A 25,660-nucleotide genomic window follows, 5' to 3' on the forward strand; every position below is an offset into this window, starting at 1 on the left:
GTTTAGGAGTAGTTAAAGTTATTTAGATGAAAAAAAATTTGATTGACAGAAATTTATAATAGTATTTACCTACCTTAAAACCACCTTAACATCAACTTGTTTGTCAGTAGCCTGCCTTGATTTAAAAACTTATCATACGCAGAACAAGATCGGTATATGATTTGATATATTGTTCAGATAATTCAGTTGCAAATATACTGTATTCAAACTGGGCGTAATTTTTATTGCCGGAAAAAGCTGTCGACACTAGGATTTGAACCCACAAGGCCACAATCCTGAAAAATGGATTAAAGACATTATTGAAACGTTTATCTTTGCAAAATTAATTTAGAATTAAATGTAGTCTGATTAAAATCAAACTTTCACTAGCTCTTTTATATTTGTCACGCGACAATCAAAATATCAAAGAAGTAATGAAGGTTTGATTTTAATCAGACTGAATTAAACTTGTACACATCTAACACATTGAGTGGAACTTGTTGTAATGTGAGCATAATTTTGAAGAAAAATGTAAATTTGCAATATACAATTTCAATGTGTTTGCCCAACTATCTATTTTGGTTTGCTTATAGGAGTTATGAGATCGATCACTGTTTGTTATCTTCACCTTTCATAAAGTGAAATTCACAACAGTTACACTTACAGATTTATTAAGTGTGACTGGATTGAATTTTCAGTGTTTAACAAATGTATTACGTTTACTGAATGTATTGGAAAAGGGGGTGAATGAAAACAACTTTTAAATTTTCAAAATAAACTTCCAAGACTTCAAAATTAAATTTACTTTGCAAATGAAACTAGTTTCAATAGTCATAATTCGATCATGACAACATTTTCCATTACTAAATATTTCATACAACGCGAGAGAAGACTTTTAATCGATAGTGTGTGTGATTGAAATATGGCACAATCAATTTGGAGTTTTTCAAACACAGCTAATTGTTTTTCAGCATTGTAGGTCGAACTCACGATTTTATCTATTTTCTTAAAAACAAATAGCTCCTCTAAAGATTAAAAGTATAATATGAAAGTAATAATTCATCATGATAATTCCTGTTGAACAATACTCTAAAAGCACTTTTTAAAAGCTTTCAAAACACGTATGTACAAAGTGATCTGCCACTAGAGATTATAGGTGTCGGAGTACTGTCAGGTTGTCATGGAGAAAAGTCGTGGACAATGTGATGTACCATGAGAGATTGTCAAGGGTAAAGTCGTGGACAAACTTTGGACTAATTTAGATGGACACGCATCTTTAGGACATGTAAGTTATAGGCTTGATTAACCTTTGCTATAAATTGCTAGTAGTTAGTAAGGCGAAGATACAGTTAGGTCTTCTTATGAAACAAACCTCAAATAGAATTATGGGGATTTCATACATTTAGTTGAGCAAACATTAAATACTCTTAACAAGTATTTCATATTGAATTCCATAAAGTGTACAAAGCATACATACCATTGCTACCCGTTCTAGCGATACATCCCATCAATTAATGAAATGTTCAGACAGCCCCCCCCCCTTTTCCCTTAAGAAATATGTTACAGTAAAGTTTAATGTTAATGACATTACTTTGGTTTTGATTTTATTAAGAAGAAAGAAGGCAGCATGTGATAAATTTTTAAGAAATGTAGTTTCCCGCCACTATTTCAAAATACCTGCACCCGTAAAAACTTCGTGTATTCAGTGCATTAATCATAAACTGCATTCCTGTGAATTAAATGCATACCACAGTTGTGGTTATCAATGCAAACAGTGTACGTAAACAGCTACCTGAATATATATATCGTACATCTCCGTTGGACATAGTTAGAATAATCTAACTGTGTCTCGGGACAGGCCCTCACCACAGTTAGAATACCTCCCATATACCCGTAATGTAGCAGAAAATTGCGGAATCGCTCCAAAACGATTTTAAACTTATCAAAGAATAAACGCGTACATTTAAAGTTAAATTTATATACAACTAACCTCATTGGTAATTTGTAAGTCCTTAACACTGTAAAAAAATCGTATAATAATATTGTAAACTCAACACTTTGAAATGTCACTTTTCTCGATTCGAACTGACTGCCATTTTACCGGAAACTGCCATCGGAACACCCTGCTGCATGCTGTTTTCCAAAAACGAACGCTTACCTAATTTGCAAATAAGAACGGCCCAAGTGGGTCGTTAAGATAACTTTCCAAATGCATATGAGTGATGTGTTACATAATTTTACCGAAACATGCACTGTGTGCAATTTTCATTTTGCTACATTGCAGGTATATAGGACGCATTCTATCGTTAAATCGGGTCCGTAGGACATTATCATTTTAGCGATAGAACATTCTATCTACGTTGGACAAAGTTAGAACGATGGCGGATTTGAAGCATGTCGCTTGCTCAACTATCGACAAGTATGCCAATGATCTTCACAATCTCAGTAAAGAAATTTGGTCACATCCCGAGTTAAGTTTTGAGGAATTCTACAGTCACGATTATTTGACAAAGTTCCTGGAGGACTTAGGTTTTCCCGTGGACCGGAAATACAAGACTGACACGGCTTTCCGGGCTATTCTTGGAGACAAATCCCAAGGTCCACACGTGGCTGTTCTTTGTGAATATGACGCACTTCCAGGAATCGGTCATGCCTGTGCACATAATTTAATTGCTGAGGTTGGGGTGACGGCAGGATTAGGAATCAAGGCGGCATTCGAATCTTTTGGGAAACCGTTAGGACAGGTATAAATTGAAAGATGATCGATTTATGATATCAATAGAATCTCGGTTATTAGAACTTCTACTTACTCGGTGAAAATTTTTAAAATTTTGATCCAAATCAAAACCACGTGACTTTTCGCAATAGACTTTAATCACATACAGTCATTTAGGGTATTTCGGTTTACCCACGATTTTCAGGACTCGTCGGGTTTATTCAGTAACAACTCGCGCTAAACGTGAATGAAAAAGAAAAGGTTGCTGCAGTCACTTCCAGCAAGGCATGTTCTATGTATTAACACAATTACACATGTAACGAGTAAAATGCTCAAAATAAACAGCACAATTGATAGATTGATTACTAGTAATGGACATGCTATCCCCGATCGGAGAATTTTGCGTGTTCAAAACGGAAGCATTGTTATTTTCCTCAAGTTGAGAATGCTATGTTTGACGAAACGATACGTTATATACTGCTGGAAAGGTAATTTTATACACCTTCAAATGCAATTTCACTATTTCTAATTACCATAAAATCTTGGGATTTAAAATAAGTGTCTTTCTTACCCCCTTTGATTTAGTGTATTTCGGATCACGCTCATTTTGAAAGATGCCGTCTTCGTGTGCCGCATGTTAGTGTTTACAATGTACCTTATCATTTCTTATTTTTAGAAAATGTGCTACCATTAATTTAAGACTGTAAAATTGATGAATTATAATAAAAATTTATTTGTTTGACGTAGTAAAAGACATCTTACTACTGTCGACTTTAACCTCTTTCTTTAGCTATACAATATGGCTTTATCTAGCCTGATTAAAACCCTGTGAAATTTCTAAAAGTATTTGAAATGGCTTGTGAAATTTTAAATTGTAGTTAAATTAATTTAAAAGAGTATAAACAGATAAGGACAGTTGAAGTATGAAATGCAACTGGAAAAATTTATGGATCTTTGCCATGTACACAGTACTCCATTAAACATATCATAACATGGTAAACAAATATTTTTTTTATGAAGGTACAGGCATATTATGCACAATAAATTATACTACATATAAATCATATATTTGTAGAATAATATGAAAAACTAAGCAGAAAAAAGAAATATTGACACCTTCCAAAAGTACAACCAAAAAGGTGGCATAAAAAATAACTAGGAAGTACAAGTCTCCACATAAGACAGCTAGATTAGCATTGTCCCAGGTATTTGATAAACAATTGTCAATTAGAAAAACTGCACAGGAACATAATATTTCATACTCATCACTGCAACGAAGAATAAGTGGATTGGTAAACATAGAGAAGAAAAGAGGCCCAGTTACTATTTTCAATAAATCTGAAGTGGAGACAATGACAAGATATCTGTTTGAAATGGCACAACGTGGGATGGGCCTTCAACCAACCGAGTTTTTGGATTTTGTTGAAAATCTGATGAAAAACGACCCCCCCCCCCCCAATAAGATAAAGGTTGTCGACCAAGTTGGGACTGGTATGCGTTTATGAGACGCAAAAAGCAGATAATACAAAAACTGATAGAAACATCTCATGAAATTTAGGGAGCGACAGTGACAACAGAAGAAGTGGACGATTGGTTCCATGAATACATAATGTTAATATTTATTTCAGACAACCACTTGATGGACAAACCAGAAAGAGTGAATAATAGTGATGAAACTGGCCCTGCAAAAAAAAATCAAAAGGAACCATTCCCACATTTATCTGGCGGAAGAAGCAAAGAGCAGGTCACTGTTATGTACTGTGCAAATGCAGAGGGCACTATGTATCCTCCATTCTTTGTTTTTGTAAAACCAAAGCCAACATCTTACGACTTGCTAGCAGGTTCGCACAGAAATGCCCGGGCAGAATTCACAGACAAGGAATGGATGAATGCTGAAACTTTTAGAAAATTCATTCAACATTTGCATATACATTAAAAAAGTTGCTGATAGACAGTGTTGGAAGACATAGATATAGAATCTGTTTCTGCAGCCTAAGCATTAGGAATTGAAATATACCAATATTGGTCAGAAATACTACTCACCGAGTTTATGACCTCTCGAAAAAATTGGTACAAACACACCAGACAACATCCAGAAGACATGGTCAGAAAGCAGAATTTTGCCAGACACTTGCAAGTGGCTTTTATGGATTTTTATAACCAGTAACAGTGCAAAAGAGCTTTGCTTCTTCTAGTGTCTTCCCTGTAGACAGCCCTGCAATCTCAAACTCGATATCAAAACCTTCTTTAACAGATGAAGAGGCTTCATCATCAGCAGATCTCTTTACCACCAGTAAGCCAGCACCTTCCAGAGCAGCCACATTTCCCTGCAGGTCCTCTATATTGTTTGCTAAAGACCACGCAGGTTTAGATACTTTGCACAAACTGCTTCAGCTATAGATTATGAGCTTTCAGGAAATTTACCATCTTTCATTTGTGAAGACGTTTCATCACAAATTGTATCTGCTGTCAAATTACCTGCCATAAGAAAAAAAAAAGGGGGGAAACACTTGCAGATGAGTTGCCAGACGATCTGACTTTTGAAGATGGTATAAGAGTGATGGGACTGAAGTCACGTGAAAAAGCAAAATGTTTTGTAACCAAAGAGAGGAAAGCTAACGACAAATTCCTTAAATCTAAAGGAAATGTAAGTAGCAAAGGACAAAAGACAGGAAAAGGAAAACGGAGAAAGAAGGTTATGTCAACTCAGAAGACACCCGAAGCTACTCATTCTGAAACTGAAATTCCTTCCTCATCAAATGCTACTTCTAGAGCAAAGAGGATTTAATCATCTTCAGAAAGTGAACATTGTTTTGTGTGTCTTGCAGATGAGTCAGAACCAGCTGACTGGATACAGCGTGAAAATGGGATCATATCTCATGCATTCCAGCTGAACATTCATTGGACAAGGATGCAGTGTCCCATGAATCTGTTGAATTCAAATACCAACGATGCACATTTATTTCTTATATGTACGGTAGATATTCCTGCATACATGAAATGCATGTACGTAATGAAAAGTTTTTTTTTTTTTTTAATTAGAAAGTTCAGTAAACAAAAAATAAATCAATTTTTAAAAAAATAAAATGTACGATATTTCATATTTTTCTCTATTTTAAAGCTGTATTCAATCTAATATTTTTCTCTAACAGGGACCAAGCAAGGAGATAGTCATCAAACACTGTGTAATTAAAGGCTATCATGAATATAAAATAAAGCCACTTGTGTTAGATGATTTGTAACGTCGAGCCGACAGAGAATATGCAAATATTTATGATACAGATGCGCGTGTAGTTTGGATTCCAGAAAATGTTCCGGAAGATTTTAAAATGTTAAAACTGGTGAAAAGAGGGGTATCAAATTACGCGATATAGAAGGTCTATGGATATTTGGCAGGTGTCTTTAGATATATGTGATGGATGCTGGAGGAGATATTTTTTTTTACAACTGTTACTGATGAACCAAAGCTAAATTCTCCACTTTGGCCCCCTATGGTGGAAAAAGGCGGATGTGTAGTTATAGCCTGTAAATACAAAATATCTCTCAAAACTTTCATGCTACATTAACTGTTATTCAACAGCATATTGAAAATATGCCTGAAAAGTCGGTTATTGGTGTCTCTTTTTCATGTTTTGTACAGTTTATCACAACCGAGGATATATCAATCTGTATATTCTATCTATGTTGTTTATATGTTAGTTTGATATAAGACTATTGTAGTGAAACAAAAAGTATTGCATATATAAAGAGAAAGTCATTTTACAACAGAGAAACTTATTTGTAGATGTCTAAAAAAGGACGACATGCACCCCCCTTTTAAAAAAAAGTTATATATATTAAGTATGATATACTTTGTTTCTGTTTTTCTAAGCTGAACATATTTATCAAATAGAATATAAAACATCTTAATGAGAGAGAGAAACTGTGTTTGATTTATTATGTCCAAATAGTAACATGTTCCATGTTTTTATTTTATTTGGGAAGGGTTACATGTCTTTGTGATGTAATCGTTGAGAGAGAGAGAGAGAGAGAGAGAGAGAGAGAGAGAGAGAGAGAGAGAGAGAGCATTTGTTTATTTTATATGAATCCATATAGGACAAAGTAACCTTTTGTTTTCACTTTATTTTAAATATTTTTGTCTTAGGACAAATAAAGTAACTATTTTTGTTTATGGATGATTCCAGCTTACTCATCATGTCTTTAATCATGTCTTTTATCAACTGTCGTTACTCCTTCCAACTTAACTCATTCAACACGCGTACACAAGCACATGATAATACGCTTATCTGAGAACTCCCCCGTCCCAAGACACTCATTTTTTGAACTCGTGCATTATCTATTAACAATGATAACTTTCATTCATATTTGGATTCGATTTATCCCTGTGAGTTCGAAATAAAAGACAACACAAAGTCGTCCACTTCTGCTTTATACTTAGATATTTTATTGAAAGTAGACATTAACGGCAAACTGGCAACTCAACTGTATGACAAACGGGATGATTTCAGCTTCTCCAGCGTCAACTTCACATATTTATGTAACAATATTCCATTATCACCTGCATATGGTGTTTATATCTCTCAACTGATTCGATACGCAAGAGCTTGTTCTGCGTATAGTCAGTTTTTAAATCGAGCAAGCTACTAACAAACAAGTTGATGGTACAGAGGTTTCAACAGTCAGCACTTCGCAAATTCTATGGTCGTTATAACGATCTAGTTCGTCAATACAACATATCATTGGGTCAAATGCTGTCTGACATGTTTCATACCTATTGTTAGGCCGTTCTTGGCACACTGATTTTGATTACGGATTACTCCATTTACCTGACCAGGATATAGGACTCACAGCGGGTGTGACCGATCGACAGGGGATGCTTGCTCCTCCTAGGCACCTGATCCCATCTCTGGTGTGTCGAGGGGTCCGTGTTTGCCCAACTATCTATTTTGTATTGCTTATAGGAGTTATCTTCACCTTTCATTCTACTAAAACTGTAAAAATGAAATAATGATTTTTCAATTCCCCATGTGCACTTTCTAAAACAACAACAAAAAGCTTTTGATTGAGACCTTATGTGACGTCACTATTGGCGCAGGTGTACGATGATGAATTCTGAAGCTCTTATCATAGGCCTAAATCTGACATCAACAAAAGTATCATATATGTTCTTAGAGACATGGAAAAAATCAATCAATTCAACACTAACAGGTTTCTACAGTTCCATCATCAAGTGGCATAAGATAGACATATATATTTCCGATATTAAAGCAGTGGCTTGAAGATTCAAAATGAAATATACAGAGTAACCAGGCTATGTAGAGGTGTGCGTTTATTTTCAGATTCTATAGCAATGCTTCAATGAGATAGCATTTTTTTCTTTCGATACTCCTACGAAAAGAAACGTAAATCATGAAATTCTATATACATGTTTCTCGGTTATAAGTAATGGTTTCAGTTGTCTGTGATCGGCACTCCTGCAGAAGAAGGTGGCGGCGGTAAGATCGTATTGTTGGACCAAGGCGTGTTTGATGGAGTAGACGTAGCGATGATGTCACATCCGGCACCAATGGATTGCCTGTCATCAGACTTTAACGCAATAACGAGGCATGTTTTATAATTGCTCTTAGATTTAACCTAGTAGTTCAACTGCCTATAATTCATTTTTCACATTATGCTCCTTTCACAATCACGATCGTTCAATTAATCAAGGTTAATGGACTTGCACTTCATGTATCTACCACACCCATGGACCCAGTTGCACGAATATTTAACTAACAGTTGGCGTTTAGTTATCACAATATAAATGTAAGAGTTAATGACAAGTTAAACTTAACTAACTTTCGTGCAATTGAGTCCTGGTTATTACCAGTATTAAGTTATTGTATCATGTCTTGTTCAGGGGTGGAACACTTGCGTAAACTGTCAGCGTTCTTTGAATAAAAAAAAATTCGAATGAAAAGAGAAAATATTCTTTACAGTGGGAAATCTATGCTATTCAGAAACTTTCAACTTACAGGGCATGTTATGTAATCAGAGAGTTGAATTACCGATGTGGTTGCCCAACTTTCTGTATTGCTTATAGAAGTTATGAGATTGATCACTGTTCGTTATCTTCACCTTTCATGCACACTGCAAACACTTTTTTATTCCATTTTTATAGAATTTAGTGTGGAGGTACAGTGAACCATGAAACAAGGCCTTAACAATTATGTTTTTAGAAATATTACCATATTTTGCCAAGATAACGATGTTACACCATGAATTCTTCTTAACATTTGTTATATTGTATGCATACTAGTATGATATCATAAGTAAGTAGCACAATTGTGTAAATGCATAATAGTATACTAGATTTTCTTCGAAGGCGAATTAACGAATGCATTGTGTATATTGAAAAACACAATAACCTCCCCACCCCCAACAAAGCAAAAACCTTGGAAATATCGGTAATATTGTCATATCATCGCTGTTGTATTTGTGAAATTTATCACATATTTACTATTTTATCCAGTGTACATGTATATCATATCATTTCCGTATTCCACGCTTTATATTCCTACATACCTCCAAATTACTTCATGAGGATAACCGGGCATAGATTATCCCGTATATTAACAGCGGTCAGCACATTGTCGGCATACTTTCCAACCCCTTGCACCAAATGAACTCCAGATCCGCCACATTAAACTGAACACTTATCTTACACCTGTAAGAAACAAGAGCACATCTAACACTGGGAGTGCCACGACCGTCAATGTCACAGGAGGGACAAAAAAATTCCTATTTAAATGGCGATGGATATAGTGGAAAATCCATCGTCAACACTCACAATATGCGATAACAAACCAAAAAAAAAAAAAAGACCGCACGTCATATTTGACACAGATTCAGATGAATAACATTACGTCATATTTGACACAGATTCAGATGAATAACAATTACGTCATCTTTGACACAGATTCAGATGAATAACATTACGTCGTCTTTGACACAGATTCAGATTAATAACATTCTCCATGAGTAATCGCATAATGTGAATATAAAACGTCTTTTTAAAAATGTAACGGTGAAGATTGATCAATCTCTTTAACTCCTATAAAGAAAACAAAATTGAGAGTATGTCAAACACAGACCCCATAACATAATATCGGAGGCTGACGGTGGAGAAGCTGAAATGATCCTGTTTGTTATAAAGTTGAATTCTTAGTTTGCTGTATATTCAATAAAGAATTTAAGCATGGAGCAAATGTGGAAGACTTTGTGGTGTCTTTTATTTCGTGTTCACTGGGATAATTCGAATCGACATATGAATAAAAATTGGAAAAAATATGCTGGACTTTCTCATTGACAATATCTTCGTAGCCTGGAGATCAGGTCTTCGAACAGTCTGTTGGAATTCCCATGGGCACGAATTGTTCTTTTTTGTTAGCTGATCTGTTTTATAGTCCTTAGAAACAAAATTTATTCAGAAACTTCTACGTGAGAAGAAAAATCTCTTGCTGTGGCCTTCAATTCGACTTTTAGATATGTCGACAACGTTCTATCTATAAACAATAATAATTTTCATTTATATGTTGATTCGATATACCACTGTGAACTCAAAATAAAAGACACCACATAGTCCTCCACATCTGCTTCGTACTTTGACAATAAATATTAACGGCAAACTAACAACTCAACTTTATGAAAAACGGGATGATTTCAGCTTCTCCATCGTCAACTTTCCATATTTATGTAGCAATATTCCATTATCACCTGCATATGGTGTACATGTATCTCATTTGATTCGATTCGCAAGAACTTGTTCTGCGTATGATCAGTTTTGAATCGAAATAGGCTGCTGACAAACAAGTTGATGGTGCAGGGGTTTTAACAGCCTCGTTTAAAATCAGCATTTTGCAAATTCTACGGTCGTTACAACGATCTAGTTTGCGAATGTAACCTATCATTGGGCCAAATGATGTCTCACATGTTCCATACCGATTGTTAGGCCATTCTTGGCACACTGGTTTTGACTAAAGATAACTCCGTTTACCTGATCACGGCGGTTGTGACCTGTCAACATGGGATGCCTAGTCCTTCTACGCACATGATCCCACCTCTGGTATATCCAGGGGTCCGTGTTAAACACTGTTTGTCCAACTCTCTATTTTGTACTGCTTATAGGAGTTATGAGATTGATCACTGTTTGTTATCTTCATCTTTCATGAATGAAATTGAGTATTGTTAATAGAGTACGTAAATTTCTTTTCATTTAAGAAGATTCTTCTTTTTAAATCGGATATTGTGACAGTCAATATTCATTATCGCATTCCTTTTACAACTAACTATTTCTAGCAGCGTAATGTTACGAATGTAGTTCGAGTGTAGGTAAACGAAATTACATATTTTGAAACGCAAAATAGTCATGTAAGGATAAAGTATGTGATAAAAAGAACCTCGCATGGTTTGTGGTTGGATATGATTATTATCCAACTCGTTGTGTTTGATATATATATGAAATCAAAACATTGAATTTTTAAATATAGAGATCCTTTTGATAATTATAATACTCAATAGTTGATACTTTCATACTGGAATTATCCGCAGAGGGGGGGGGGGGGGGTAACGTTATGTAAATTTCCTTATTTGCCTGTAACCTTTAATCAAAATTTATTCTGTTATTCTTATTCAAATCTCAACACAATCAGTCCAGTAATTACATACAAAGGCAGGGCGTCACATGCGGCAGTGTTTCCATGGGAAGGCGTCAACGCTTTGGACGCAGCTGTGAACGCATATCAGTCCGTGTCTAATCTCCGGCAGCAGATGAAACCAACATGGGTGTTCATGGTAAGCAGCTCCCGGGAAGAAGAAAACAATCTCTGATCTCTAATCCCTATTCGCTATTTTTATTGTTATTTCAAAGACTACGTCATCACTTAACTGTCAATCAGTGTCCCTTATTGGTTGAAAAATGCGATTTTTTTTCATATTCTTTGAATTTTTCATTTAAAGTAATTTTCCATAGTTCTAACATCCCCCCCCCCCCCCTCATTTGATACTAGAATTGTTTTACTGGAGAAATAAGTCATTACTTTCAGGTGTCTTGATACAGAAAATAAAACGTTTTCTGGTACCATCGCTTCATCTGCCGAATATGTATTTCCCTATGGTCGAAATTCGTCAATCCATATTTTAATTTCGAATGTTACAACCACTTCCAACCCCAAATGTGACCATATGACCCCGATGTTTAAAACCAAAAAAGCAAGCACTATTAGTGTGTATCTTTTTAAAACTTGTCTAACTTATAGTAAGAATCACTTCTTAAATAGGTAGAATTAAAAACGATATTTCAAGGTAGGATACTCCGTTGAGATTTAATTAATTTCCTGTCTTTAATTCAAGAAACAGAAGATACTCATTATGCAAATGAGAACTTTTTATTCATAAAATAGGAATAATATCGAAAGGAGGTACAAAGCCAAATATAATACCCGAGGAAACAGAATTGCAGTATTATTTTCGAGCGTCATCTCAGAGGGTACTTGACATCTTGACAGAGAAGGCCCTGAAGTGTTTCCAGAGTGCTGCCATGGCAACTGGATGCACAGTATGATAAACTAATTGTCATTCCAATTAAATTGTTAATGTTGAACACGGTACTCTAACACATAAAAGAATTGTAGAAGAGCGGGAATCACAATTATTTAAAAGTATCAAAATGCATTGTCATAAGACAATTAAAACGTACAGCATTTGTAAAGTCACCACAAAGTTTAAATCTTTGGTGTTCTGTCTGACATTCATTCTCAAAATTGTATTTCAATGTTTAATGGGTATTTTTTTTTTAAATTGTCCGAAATATGAAAACGAAAATCGATTGAAAGTTAGAAACAAAAACGTTTCATATGGTTAACTATATTTCAGATTGTGAAAATCAGAAACGAACACGTTTCATATGGTTAACTATATTTCAGATTGAGGTGAAGTTTGAAGAATGAAATTTTCTCATTGTCATCCACAACACGTCTCTCTTGAAGGCTTTTGAAAAAAAATATCAAAACAGTGAACCACTGTCAAGAACTTTCGGAATCAGTATTTCCAGCAGGTGGATCCACAGACATGGGGAATGTTTCGTACGCCGTTCCAAGTATACACCCAATGTTCTATATCGGAAGTGACGCATTGAATCATACACGGGAATTCACTGTAGCAACAGGTACTGCCGCCGCCGCCGCCGCCCCCCCCCCAAATTAATTCACATTCCATTATCTCGTAAATACGAAAAAATATCTCGTTATTATACGATAACTATCTCCAAATTATGGGAAAAGATCTCGTTATTACGAGAAAATGTCTCGTAATTGCAAGATAATTATCTCGATATTACGAGAAATTATCTCGTAATTACGAGAAAGTTTCCCGCAATTAGGAGAAAATACGTGTTTATAAAGCCCAGCTGTACAACTTATGAATAGTCTTGGAACCGTTTGATTTGGTAAACGAGTACATGCGCGATGTGAATAATTTTATTGAAACGTTATTTTTCAATTTTGGGATAATCTTTTAATGCTCAATTGATTGAAATAAAAAGATACTCAACAAGTCACTATTTCCCTCTATGTTGCTTGGTCAGCAAATCCAAATGATTTTATGTACCGCCACACACGCTATAAATATTGTCGTCTGGTGTCGCATAATTTAGTTACGGATAGTATAAGGGTTCCCGCCGGAATGCTACATATATTTGTGTATAATTTGTGCTCCATACTATAATTTATGTTCCGACTCGCGTAAGTTAAGTTCCGGCCATATTTTGGTTCCGAGCACACACTTTTAGAAATATAAATTGTAAATGTTTACGCACATGTCTGATGGATTTTGTTTCTTTCTTCGGGTTATGCAATAATTGATAATATCATTTGAGCCGAATATTTGTATGTCTATCTTCGTGTTTTCAAAAACTAAAACTTTTCAGATCGACATGTGCTTATTCTTGTTTTATTACTGAGATTTGATCAACAATTTAAAGGATTGTAAACTAGAAGTGTGTTGTTATCCGACTCCTTCTACATATCTATCATCAACACAAACCCTCACCATTATCAAATACAAATGTGTACAATAATTCTCTCTTTTGTTTATTGATTAATGCGCCATCATATATCTTTAGTTTTTACAGGTGAGTACGAGAGAGAGAGAGAGAGAGAGAGAGAGAGAGAGAGAGAGAGAGAGAGAGAGAGAGAATTTATTCGCATTAAACAGTTCAGCACCTAACCACAGCTAAATATTGTTTACAGAGATACATGTACCTTTAGTTATCCCTATGGAGCGCCAAATTAACATAAACTCAAATAATTGAAAATATAGAATTTCAATTACATGTATTTGAAGATATCATCAATGTATTTGATGCGCGCAATAATTCAATTAAAGATCTCTTTAAATGATTAATGATATCTTCAATTCTGAATTATTGCGCGCATTAATTGAATTGATGATGGCATTAATTCTTCAGCTGAATTGATGCGCGTTTTAATTGAATTAATGATCTCTTCAAATGAATTAATGATATCAACAATTGAATTGATGCGAGCTACAATTCAATTGAAGAGAGCAATAATTGATGTAATGCGCGCATTAAATCAATTGATAAGAGCAATAATTGAATTGATGCGCGCACTAATTAATTTGATGAGAGCAATAATTGATTTAATACGCGCATTAATACAATTATTGCTCTCTTCAATTGAATTAATGATATCTTTAATTAATTTGAAGAGAGGAATAATTCTTGTAGAGAGAGCAACTATATAATTAAAGATATCTTCAATTCAACATATTCACAATTGAATTAATGATCTTTTTAATTGAGTTGTTGCTCTCTTGAAAAGAATTGATGCGCACATTAATTCCTTATACAAACGCATGGTAAATAATCAAAGATATCTGCAATGCTTGCGATCTTTACGAGCATCCCTCGAAACCAAAGAAAGACATTTTATTATTTATATATTTTCTATTTCTTTTTGAATATGAACACTTTCAAGTACGTAGAATATCGACCTGTAAGTTATTCAACCGTAGCGGCTGATTATTACCTGACCTTGACTCGTTTCCATGATCCATATTAAAGGGAAATAGTCCGAGAAGGACAGGCTCTAAATGTATAAGATGAACCATCATAACAAGAATGAATATTTATTTTCTTTATTGAATTGCATGTTTATCTACCTGTCACTGCACATTGCTGTGATATATTTCTTTATTTGTCAGTACGTAAGGGTTAATGTACGAGTATCGCTCCATTCCTTAAAAGTAATGGACCGAGGCCCCGAAGGGGCCGAGGTCCATTGCTTTTAAGGAATGGAGTGATTCTCGTACATTGACCCACTTAAAAGCCACTGTAAACATTAATAAAATCTAAACTTTGTGCATTTTAATCATGTCTTACGTTTTTCATTCTTTTGTTGCATGCATTTATTATATCTACTTGTATAAAGGTTGACCTACTTTCCGAACACTCCATTCCTGAAAAATAATGGAGTGTTCGAGCAAAAGAATGACGTCATATGTGGATATTAAATGTTGTTCAAAGATAAGCCGTTATACTGGAGTCGGCCGCAATTTAGCCTGTCGAGCATGCGCATCTAAAACTTTAAAGATACATGTATTTCTCTGTATTTCGCCAGACAGTTGAAAAAGGGTCACTGTGCAAGATTGACTGGTGCGTCTGCATCCAAACACAGCTCTTCCATCACGTAGACATAATTAGATAGAATTCATAAGCATACAACACCCATCTCAAACCGCTTTACTTTAGTAATTAATTTTGATTTTAAATGTGAGAAGTTAAAGATTATGTAGCGGACAGTATACATGTATAGAAAACTTCTACTACCTCGCTAGTGAGCTAGCTTTCCTGGTGATGTTGTAGAGTCTCTTAAAACAGCAGCGAGCCTGTCCAGTACGGGGGTGGGAGACCGCTTCACGATTAATAATTTTTTAATTTCACATTTTGTTACTTAATTGTAGGTGACCCGGTGGCCCAGCCCTACACCCTCGAACAAGGAAAGGCTCTGGCCATGACCGCAATCGATGTCTTCACCAACCAAGATTTACTTCAGCAAATCAAGGAAGATTTTACAAAAGATACAGCGACCTACAAATGATACCAGGGTCCACTGAAATATACCAAAAAGAGGCTCAACAGAACTTACATATATTACAAATAAAATATTTTCCAAACTATTCAAATGTTTGAAAATATTAAATTTGAATTTATTAAAGCAAATCTGGTTTATGTTGGAGGATAATGAGATCGAAATCCCCTCTTTTGCAGCCTTCAAAGGCAAACAATTCTAAATTGGAAAAATAACACAAGAGACCAATAACAATTTTGTTGACATCAGAAATATTGTTTGTTATCTATAGTTTTACAACAAGTTAAACACACTCGGTTAAAAAAATCAATACTGAGATTATTTGACCCTGTAATTGGCCAAATTTACCCTGAACATGGCAGTTCTCAGACACTATCAGTCCGAAATTTTCTGACAACCAAAAACTTCTGCTCATAAAACTTATTTTATTTCATTTTTTAAAATCAATCAAGTAGTATCTGTAATAATGAAAAGTAAAAAAATATATACCAAAATGGGTTAAATCTTTTGTAACCCTGGAAGAGGAATTTTACAACAAAAGATCCATGTAAATGGGAAAGTGTGGACACAGTTTGTAATCCCTAAAGAGTTACTTCCGGTAACGCTAAAGAGCTTACACAATGACTTCGGGCATCCTGGCCGAGATAGATTGTTATCTTGGTGAAGGATAGATTTTACTGGCATGGGATTAATAGCGACTTTGACAAATGGGTTAAAGGTTGTCGATCACAGATCCAATTTACTTTGCTGTCTGAGACTAGTTTCAGTAGTCATAATTCATGATCACATTTTTCATGACTAATTATTTCACACAACACGAGCGAAGACTTATCAACGAATGTATGTGTGATTAATTGAAATATGAAACATTTGATTTAGAGCTTTCGAGACACAGCTAACTGATTTTTATCATTGAATATAAAGCTCACGATTTTATCTATTTTCATAAAAACCGATAGCTCCTGTAAAGATTGAAAGTATATATATGAAAGTAATAATTCATTATAATAAATCCTGTTGAACAATACCCTAAAAGCACTTTTTAAAAGCATTCAAAATACGTATCTACCACGAGAGATTATAGGTGTCCGAGTACTGTCTGGTTGTCAAGGGGAAAAGTCGTGGACAATGTGATCTACCACGAGAGATCGTCAAGGGCAATTCATGGGCAAACTTTGGACTAATTTAGATGAACATGTAAGTTAGACCCGACTAACGTTTGATGTAAATTACTGGTAGTTAGTAAGTCAAAGTTACACCTTACGGTTACAGTTTATACCTTCTCAAATAGAATTATGGGGGAGAAGTTTTCATACATTTAGTTGAGCAATCATTAAATACTTTTATCAAGTATTTCATATCGAATTTCTTAACGTGTGCAAAGCATATGTACCATTGCTACCTGTTCTAGCGACACATCCCATCAATTAATGAAATGTTCAGAAAGCCAAACCCCCTTCAAAGTGGAATGTTTATAACAACATGGCTTTGGTTTTGATTTTATTAAAAGGAAAGAAGGTAGCATTATATATATATATATTTAAAGCAATGTAGTTTCCCGCCACTATTGTAAAATCCGGTACCCGTAAACACCTCGTGTGTTTCATACATTAATCATAAACTGCGTTCCTGTGAATTAAATGCATACCCACACCCAGTTGTGGTTATCAATACAAACAGTGTATGTAAACAGCTACCTGAATATATATATATCGTATATCTCCGCTGGACAAATTTAGAACGATGGCGGATTTGAAGCATGTCGCTTGCTCAGCTATCGACAAGTATGCCGATGATCTACACACTCTCAGCAAAGAGATTTGGTTACATCCCGAGTTGAACTTTGAGGAATTCTACAGTCACGATTATTTGACAAAGTTCCTGGAGGATTCAGGTTTTCCCGTGGACCGGAAATACAAGAATGAAACAGCCTTCCGGGCTACTCTTGGAGACAAAACCCAAGGTCCGCACGTGGCTGTTCTTTGTGAATATGACGCACTTCCAGGGATCGGTCATGCCTGTGGACATAATTTGATTGCTGAGGTTGGGGTGGCGGCAGGATTAGGAATCAAGGCGGCATTTGAATCTTTTGGGAAACCGTTAGGACAGGTATAGACTGAAAGATGATCGATTTATGATATCAATAGAATCACGGTTATTAGAACTTCTACTTACTCGATGAACAAATTTTTATATTTGATCCAAATCATAACCTCGTGGCTTTTCGCAATAGACCTTCACGTATATCTCTTACATGGATGATTCCAGCTTACTCAGGTAACAGGTTACATGCTTATCTATATTTCCATATTCCAAAGCCGCAATGTCGAAACAGCTGTTCTTACTCCATCCAACTTACTTAGCTTATTCAGCACGCGTACACAAATACATGATAAGAAGCGTACGCTTATTCAATGCCTTGTGATTTATATAAATCACGCGGCATTTACCGGTTGCTCACTTTAGTCCATGTACCTTTTTGTATGACCCAAACATATACATACTATTCTCTGGCCTATGTTCCTTGCAATTCGGGATCTGCTCTCACTTATGACCTATGAACGGTATTCCAGAACATTTACATACTGTAAATTCGACAAAAGCTTTTATGAAAATGAACGGTCAAGAAGTACATGTCCGTACTAAGTCAAGATTTTGATCGGCTCCCAAATCTTATAAGTATTTTAACCACACTGAGACTATGCCTTGTGATTTACTGTATCAAGGATAAGTTACCACACCAAAATAAATATTGATTTGCTCCCATGCAGAAGGAAAATGTTATATTTGGGTCAGGTTTACCTTCTTCGTTCATCTATATAACAATACACCAAATTTACAGCACTTAGATCGTGATATTAATAGCTCACAATTTATTTATTATGGGGTTACTGCCTTTTTAAAAGAACTTTACGAAATCTGACACCATATAATATGGTGTCCGGATAGGACCATTTGCAAAAGCGTGACTGAGCGTTAGTCACAACACGCCGTCACGTCAACAATCAACGCAACTTCGCTCAGACAAGCAACGTGCCTTCGCACTCTTACGCCAACAAGCATAACGCCTTCGCGCTCTCACGCCAACAAGCAACACGCCTTCGAGCCGTCACACCAACAAGCAACACGGGGTGAAGGCGTGTTGCTTGTTGGCGTGACGACGCGAAAATGTGTTGCTTGTTGGCGTGAGAGGGAGAAGTCACGTTGCTTGATGGTGTGAAGGCGCGAAGGCGCGTTGCTTGTCTGTGCGAAGGAGCGTTGCTTGTCCATGCGAAGGCGTGTTGCTTGTTGGCGTGAGAGCGCCAAGGCGTGTTGCCTGATGGCGTGATGGTGCGAAGGCGCGTTGCTTGTCTGTGCGAAGGCGCGTTGCTTGTTGGCGTGATGGCGCGAAGGCGCGTTGTTTGTTGGCGTGAGAGCGCGAAGGCGCGATGTGTGATGGCGCAAAGGCGCGTTGTTTGTCTGTGCGAAGGCGTGTTGCTTGTTGGCGTGAGAGCGTGAAGGCGCGTTGCGTGATGGTGCGAAGGCACGTTGCTTGTTAGCGTGATAGCGCGAAGGCGCGTTGCTTGTTGGCGTGACGGCTCGAAGGCGCCTTGCTTGTCTGTGCGAAGGCGCGTTGCTTGTTGGCGTGATGGCGCGAAGGCACGTTGCTTGTCCGTGCGAAGGCGTGTTGCTTGTTGGCGTGAGAGCGTGAAGGGGCGTTGCGTGATGGTGCGAAGGCACGTTACTTTTCTGTGAGAAGGCGCGTTGTTTGTTAGCGTGAGAGCGCGAAGGCGCGTTGCTTGTTGCCGTGACGGTGCGATTGTGTGTTGCTTGTTGGCGTGATAGCGTGATGGCGCGTTGCTTGTTGGCTTGATGGCGCGTTGCTTGTCCGTGCGAAGGCGTGTTGCTTGTTGGCGTGAGAGCGCGAAGGCGTGTTGCGTAATGGAACGAAGGCGCGTTGCTTGTTGGCATGAGAGCGCGAAGGCGCGTTACTTGTTGGCGTGATGGCACGTTGCTTGTCCGTGCGAAGGCGTGTTGATTGTTGGCGTGAGAGTGCGAAGCTCGTAATGTGTCTCCTTTCTGAATGATCCATTCTCATTTTAGAAAGTGAATAGCTTCTCTTTCTATAAAAAAAAAAACAACCCACCTATAGTTCTAAATATCTGTACGAGTACAATGTACAAACTTTGACAAAGATGTTTTAAGCTTTCGATTGAGATCATCAGATAACGTCACTATAGGCGCAGGTATACGATAACGAATTTCGGAGAGCCGAGGATAAGCCTAAATCTGACATCAACGTGAGTAACATAAATGTTCTTGGGGACACGTAAAACTACACCAATTAATCCAACACTAACAGGCTTCTACAGTTCCATCATCAAGTGTCATAAAATAGACATATTTCCTATATTAAAGCAGTGGCTTGAAAAGTCAAAACGAAAAATTCATAGTAACCATGCTATGTAGAGGTGTGCGTGTCATTTAAGATTCTATATCAATACTTCGATGACATAGCATTTTTTTTTTCTCGATACACCTACGAAAAGAAACGTAAAATGAAAATCTATATACACGCTTCTCAGTTATAAATAATGGTTTCAGTTGTCTGTGATCGGCACTCCTGCAGAAGAAGGTGGCGGCGGTAAGATCGTATTGTTGGACCAAGGCGTGTTTGATGGGGTTGACGTAGCGATGATGTCACACCCAGCACCAATGGATTGCCTGTCAGCAAGCTTCAACGCAGTGAAGAGGTATGTTTTATAATTGTTCTTAAGATTTAATCTACAAATAAGATGTGACGTTAAACTTTTCATATATATTTTTTCCACATGATTCTGCTTTAACAAATGATCGTTCAATTAATCAAGTTAATGGCGATTGTACTTCATGTATATACCCAACCCGTGGTTATTACCAGTATCAAGTTATTGTGTGATATCTTGTTCAGAAATATTCTGCACAATAGGATATCTGTTTTATTTCTGGAACTTTCAACTTATGTTATGTAATCAGAGAGATGAATTGCAAACATTTCTTCTTTTTTCCCCATTTTTTAAAAAGAATTTCGTGCAAAAGTACAGTGAACCATAAAACAAGGCATTGACAATTGTGTATTTAGAATTATTACTATATGTTGCCAAGATAACGATGTTACACCATGAAGTCTTCTGGAAGTACAGGTATAATAACAAGTAGTACAATTATATAAGTACACACTAGTATACTAGTTTTTCTTTGTTCGAAAGAGATATAAGTAATGCAATGTGTATATGTTGAAAAACACAATATTCCCCCAAACAAAGTAAAAACCCTGGAAATATTGGTAATATTGTCATATCATCGCTGTTGTATCTAGTTGTGAAATTTATCCCATATTTACGATTTTATCCAGTGTATATCACTCATATGATATCGAATCGTTTCTGTATTCAACACTTTGTATTCCTACGTACCTCCAAATTACATCATGAGCAGATAACCGGTCATAGATTATCCCGTCCAGTCAACACATTCTCGGCATACTTTCCAACTCCACGCACCAAATGAAATCTGGATCCTCCACATGTATTTAATTGAACACAAATCGCACACCTGAAAGAAACAAGAGCACACTTAACACTGGAAGTTCCACCACAGGAGTCTAAAATTTTATTGATTAAATTGGGATAAAAAAATCTGGAGAAAAAAATATCCCACGTATTCTATAACAAGGGGTCCACGGGCCACATCACTCACCTGAGTCACCTTGGACCATATCTAAAGAATTTCCAAATATATCTGCATGTAAATATTTGGTCTCTATTGTGGATTTCTGTGATTATCTCCCCTTTGAAGGGGCATGACCCTTCATTTGAACAAACTTGAAAGATCTTTACCCAATGTTACTTTGTGCCAAGTTTGGTTGAAAATGGTCCAGTGGTTTTGGAGAAGAAGATGAAAACGTGAAAAGTTTACGCCGACGACGCCGACAGACAACGGACAAACTTTGATGAGAAAAACTCACTCAAACCTTCGGCTCAGGTGAGCTAAAAGTGAGATTTGTTTTATAGAAGACGGTGGATATTTTTTTCCGAGTTTTTATTTCAATTCAATTAATAAAACTTCAGACTCTTCTGGTTCCACGACCGTTGATGTCACGTCACTTGAGGCATACGAAATTTACTGAATGAGGTTGTAGACCTATGTGGTCGAAAATTCATCGTCAGCACTCACACACTAAAAAAAAGACAATCTTAATATAAAAAGTGTTTTACAAAATGTAAAAAGAAGATTCTTTTATAAATCAGATATTGTGACTGTCAATATTCAATTTGCATTTCTTTCACAACGTCCTATTTCTAGCGGCGTAATGTTACGAATGTAGTTCGGATTGAGGTAAACGAAAAAGTATATTTTAAAATGCAAAATAGGCACGTGGGGATAAAACATGATTTAAAGAATCTCTCATGCTTTGTGTGTTCTGTCTATCTAGAGAAAACATTGAATTTTCATTGAAATACAGAGATCGTTTTGATATTTGAACAAGATAATCATGATTATACTCAATAGTTAATACCTTCATACTGGAAATACCCAGGGGCTTTATGTACGTTGCCCGTAACCTTTGATTAAAATCTAACCTTTTATTCTTACTCAAATCTCAACACAGAGCAATAATTACATACAAAGGCAGGGCGTCACATGCGGCCGCGTTTCCATGGGAAGGCGTCAACGCTTTGGACGCAGCTGTGAACGCATATCAGTCCGTGTCTAATCTCCGGCAGCAGATGAAACCAACATGGCGTGTTCATGGTAAGCAGCTGCCGGGAGAAAGAAAAACCCTGATCTCTAACCCCCATTCGCTATTTTTAATATTATTTCAAAGACTATACGTATCACTTAATCGCTGAATGATAAAAATAAAAAAATAAATAAAAAAGAATTCATAATCTTTTACTATTTCCATTTTAACTAATTCCCATATTTCTAACAATTTTTTCATATTTAATATTGCATTACTGAAGAAATAAGTCATGATTTTCAAATGTCTTAATACAGAAAATAAACCGTTTTGGTACCACCACTTCATCTGCCGAAAATATATTTCCTTATGGTCGAAATTCTTAGTTTTGAATGTGAGAATGTTACCACCACCCTCTCCACCAATGTGGTTCTATAATCTCAATGTTTTGTAAAAATACAAACACTATTAATGTATATCTTTTGAAAATCTGTCTAAAGTATGGTAAAATTCATTTTTAAGTACAATGCAGGTAAAACTAAAAAGATATTTCAAGGTAGGATACTCCGTTGAGATTCAATCAATTTCCTGTCGTTAATTCAGGAACAGAAGAACCTCCCTACACAATGAATACTTTTTATTCATAATTTAGGAATAATATCGAAAGGAGGTACAAAGCCAAATATAATACCCGAGGAAACAGAATTGCAGTATTATTTTCGAGCGCCATCTCAGAAGGAAGTTGACATCTTGACGGAGAAGTCCATGAAGTGTTTCGAGAGTGCTGCCACGGCAACTGGATGCACAGTATGATAAACTAATTGTCATTTTCATTGTTCGAACGTGGTACTCCAATTAATAACGAGCGCTAAACACAATTATTTAAAAGTATCAAAATACGTTGTCATAAGAAAATTATAAACTACATTATTTGTAAAGTCACCAGTATGTTTAAATATTTTGTGTTGCGTATGAGATTACGTTTCATATGGTTAACTATATTTCAGATTGTGAAAATCAGAAACGAACACGTTTCATATGGTTAACTATATTTCAGATTGAGGTGAAGTTTGAAGAACGAAATTATCTCAATGTCATCCACAACACGTCTCTCTTGAAGACTTTCGAAAAAAATATCAAAACGTTGGAACACTTTCAAGAACTTCCGGAATCAGAATTTCCAGCAGGTGGATCCACAGACATGGGGAATGTTTCGTACGCCGTTCCAAGTATACACCCTATGTTCTACATCGGAAGTGACGCATTGAATCATACACGGGAATTCACTGTAGCAACAGGTACTCCCCGTTTATCTATTTATAAAACAGCTGATGCTCCTTTTTTCACTTGAATAGCTACCAATTGTTCGACAATGTTAGTATATAATCGACGGTGATAGCTAGACATGCAATGAGAACAAACTGCACGCCACTTGTTCGTCTGAAACTGACTTCGTTCAGTCAATCGTTTCCGGTAGAAAATGATATAAATATATGATAATTCTTTATTGCGAAAGACATACATCTTAAAGCATTATAACAAAATTGAACATGGATGATAATTACAAAGCTGAAAATAAACGGCCAAATCTTACAAAGACATCTAGCAGATGTAAATACAATAGTATAATGATAGTAAAAAAGGAGAATGACGATACAAATTACATATTATGGACTGTTCTTAGTTCAAGAGCTTTACAAATAAATTTTCCTAAGTTACAAAGTTCTTTAACATTGTTCACACTTAATAGTTGTATAAATTTGAACAAGGAGGGTTTACTCCAGTGATACTTCTATATCATAAAGAACCTTTTCCTTTACTTTAATTTTCCTCTACTCATCATGAAATTAACCAAATTATAAAATGGTTAAATGGGAGATGAAGGTCGCAAACACCGCAGAAAAACAAAGTCAGCTAGTTCTTGCAATGCTTGCGATCTTTAACCGAAACCAAAGAATAGCATTTTATTATTTATATTTTTTCTACTGTCTTTTTGAACATGAACACTTTCAAGTACGTAGAATATATTGTTATCATTGACCTGTAAGTTATTTAAACATAGCGGTTGATAAGCACCTGACCTTGACTCGTTTCCACAATCCATATTAAAGGGAAATAGTCCGAGAAGGACACGCTCTAAATGTACAAGATAAACTATCATAACAAGAATGAATATTTATTTTCTTTATTGAATTGCATGTTGATCTACATGTCACTGCACATTACTTTAATAGATTTCTTTACTTTTTAATTCATGTAGTTCAAAAAATAGTCAGTACACGCGAGCAGACAGCTCTAAAACCGGATCTAACATGACAGAAACAAAATCTGTCTTCATTGTTGCAAATAACAAGCAATGGGTTTCGAACACGCGCATCTAAATTTCTGTATTTAGCCATACAGTTGAAAGAGTGCTCACTGTGCAAGATTTCTTCGCACACTTGTACTCAAAACTAGCGCTTCCATCACGTAGATATAACTAGATAAAATTTATAAGCATACAACATCCATCTCAAACAGCTTTACTTAAGGCTCGTAATTGAAACTTAATTTTGATTTTGAATGTGAGAAGTTAAAGATTATGTAGGGGATAGTACGTAGGGAACTTCTACCACCTCGTTAGTGAGCTAACTTTGCTGGTGATGTGGTAGAGTCTCTCTTGATCACACAAATAAAGCAGTGGCGAGCGTGTCCAGTACGGGGGTGGGAGACTGCTTCAGGATACCATTAATATTTTTTAAAAATTCATATTTGGTTACTTAAAGGTGACCCGGTGGCCCAGCCCTACACCCTGGAACAAGGAAAGGCTCTGGCCATGACCGCCATTGATGTCTTCACTAACCCAGATTTACTTCAGCAAATCAAGGAAGATTTTACAAAAGACATGGCGATCTACAAATGATACCACTGAAATATACTAAAGAAAACAGCACAAAACCTGTGTCCACTGAAATATACTACAAGAGACTCAATAGGACTTATGTATACATTTTCCAGACTATTTACGTGTTTGAAAATATTGGATTTGAATTTATCAAAGCGAGTTTATTAATTTTCTGTCAACGACAGGTTTTTACAATGACTTCCAATGTGTAATGAATAAGATGTACATCT

General features: G+C 36.1%; 1 protein-coding gene and 1 pseudogene across 1 annotated transcript; both read left to right on the plus strand.

Moving 5' to 3' along the window:
* The first annotated feature begins 2,357 nt into the window (after positions 1-2,357).
* LOC125675862 (xaa-Arg dipeptidase-like) lies at positions 2,358-15,958 on the plus strand (annotated as a pseudogene).
* A 1,515-nt stretch (positions 15,959-17,473) lies between these two features.
* LOC125675859 (xaa-Arg dipeptidase-like) lies at positions 17,474-25,660 on the plus strand. Its single transcript, XM_048913689.2, has 6 exons — positions 17,474-17,952; positions 20,428-20,576; positions 22,475-22,617; positions 23,199-23,353; positions 23,604-23,844; positions 25,312-25,660. The coding sequence occupies exons 1-6, from the start codon at positions 17,587-17,589 to the stop codon at positions 25,446-25,448; spliced, it is 1,191 nt and encodes a 396-aa protein (XP_048769646.2). The 5' UTR covers positions 17,474-17,586; the 3' UTR covers positions 25,449-25,660.

Source organism: Ostrea edulis, chromosome 3 (genome assembly GCF_947568905.1).
Source record: "Ostrea edulis chromosome 3, xbOstEdul1.1, whole genome shotgun sequence".
Taxonomy (NCBI): Eukaryota; Metazoa; Mollusca; class Bivalvia; order Ostreida; family Ostreidae; genus Ostrea; species Ostrea edulis.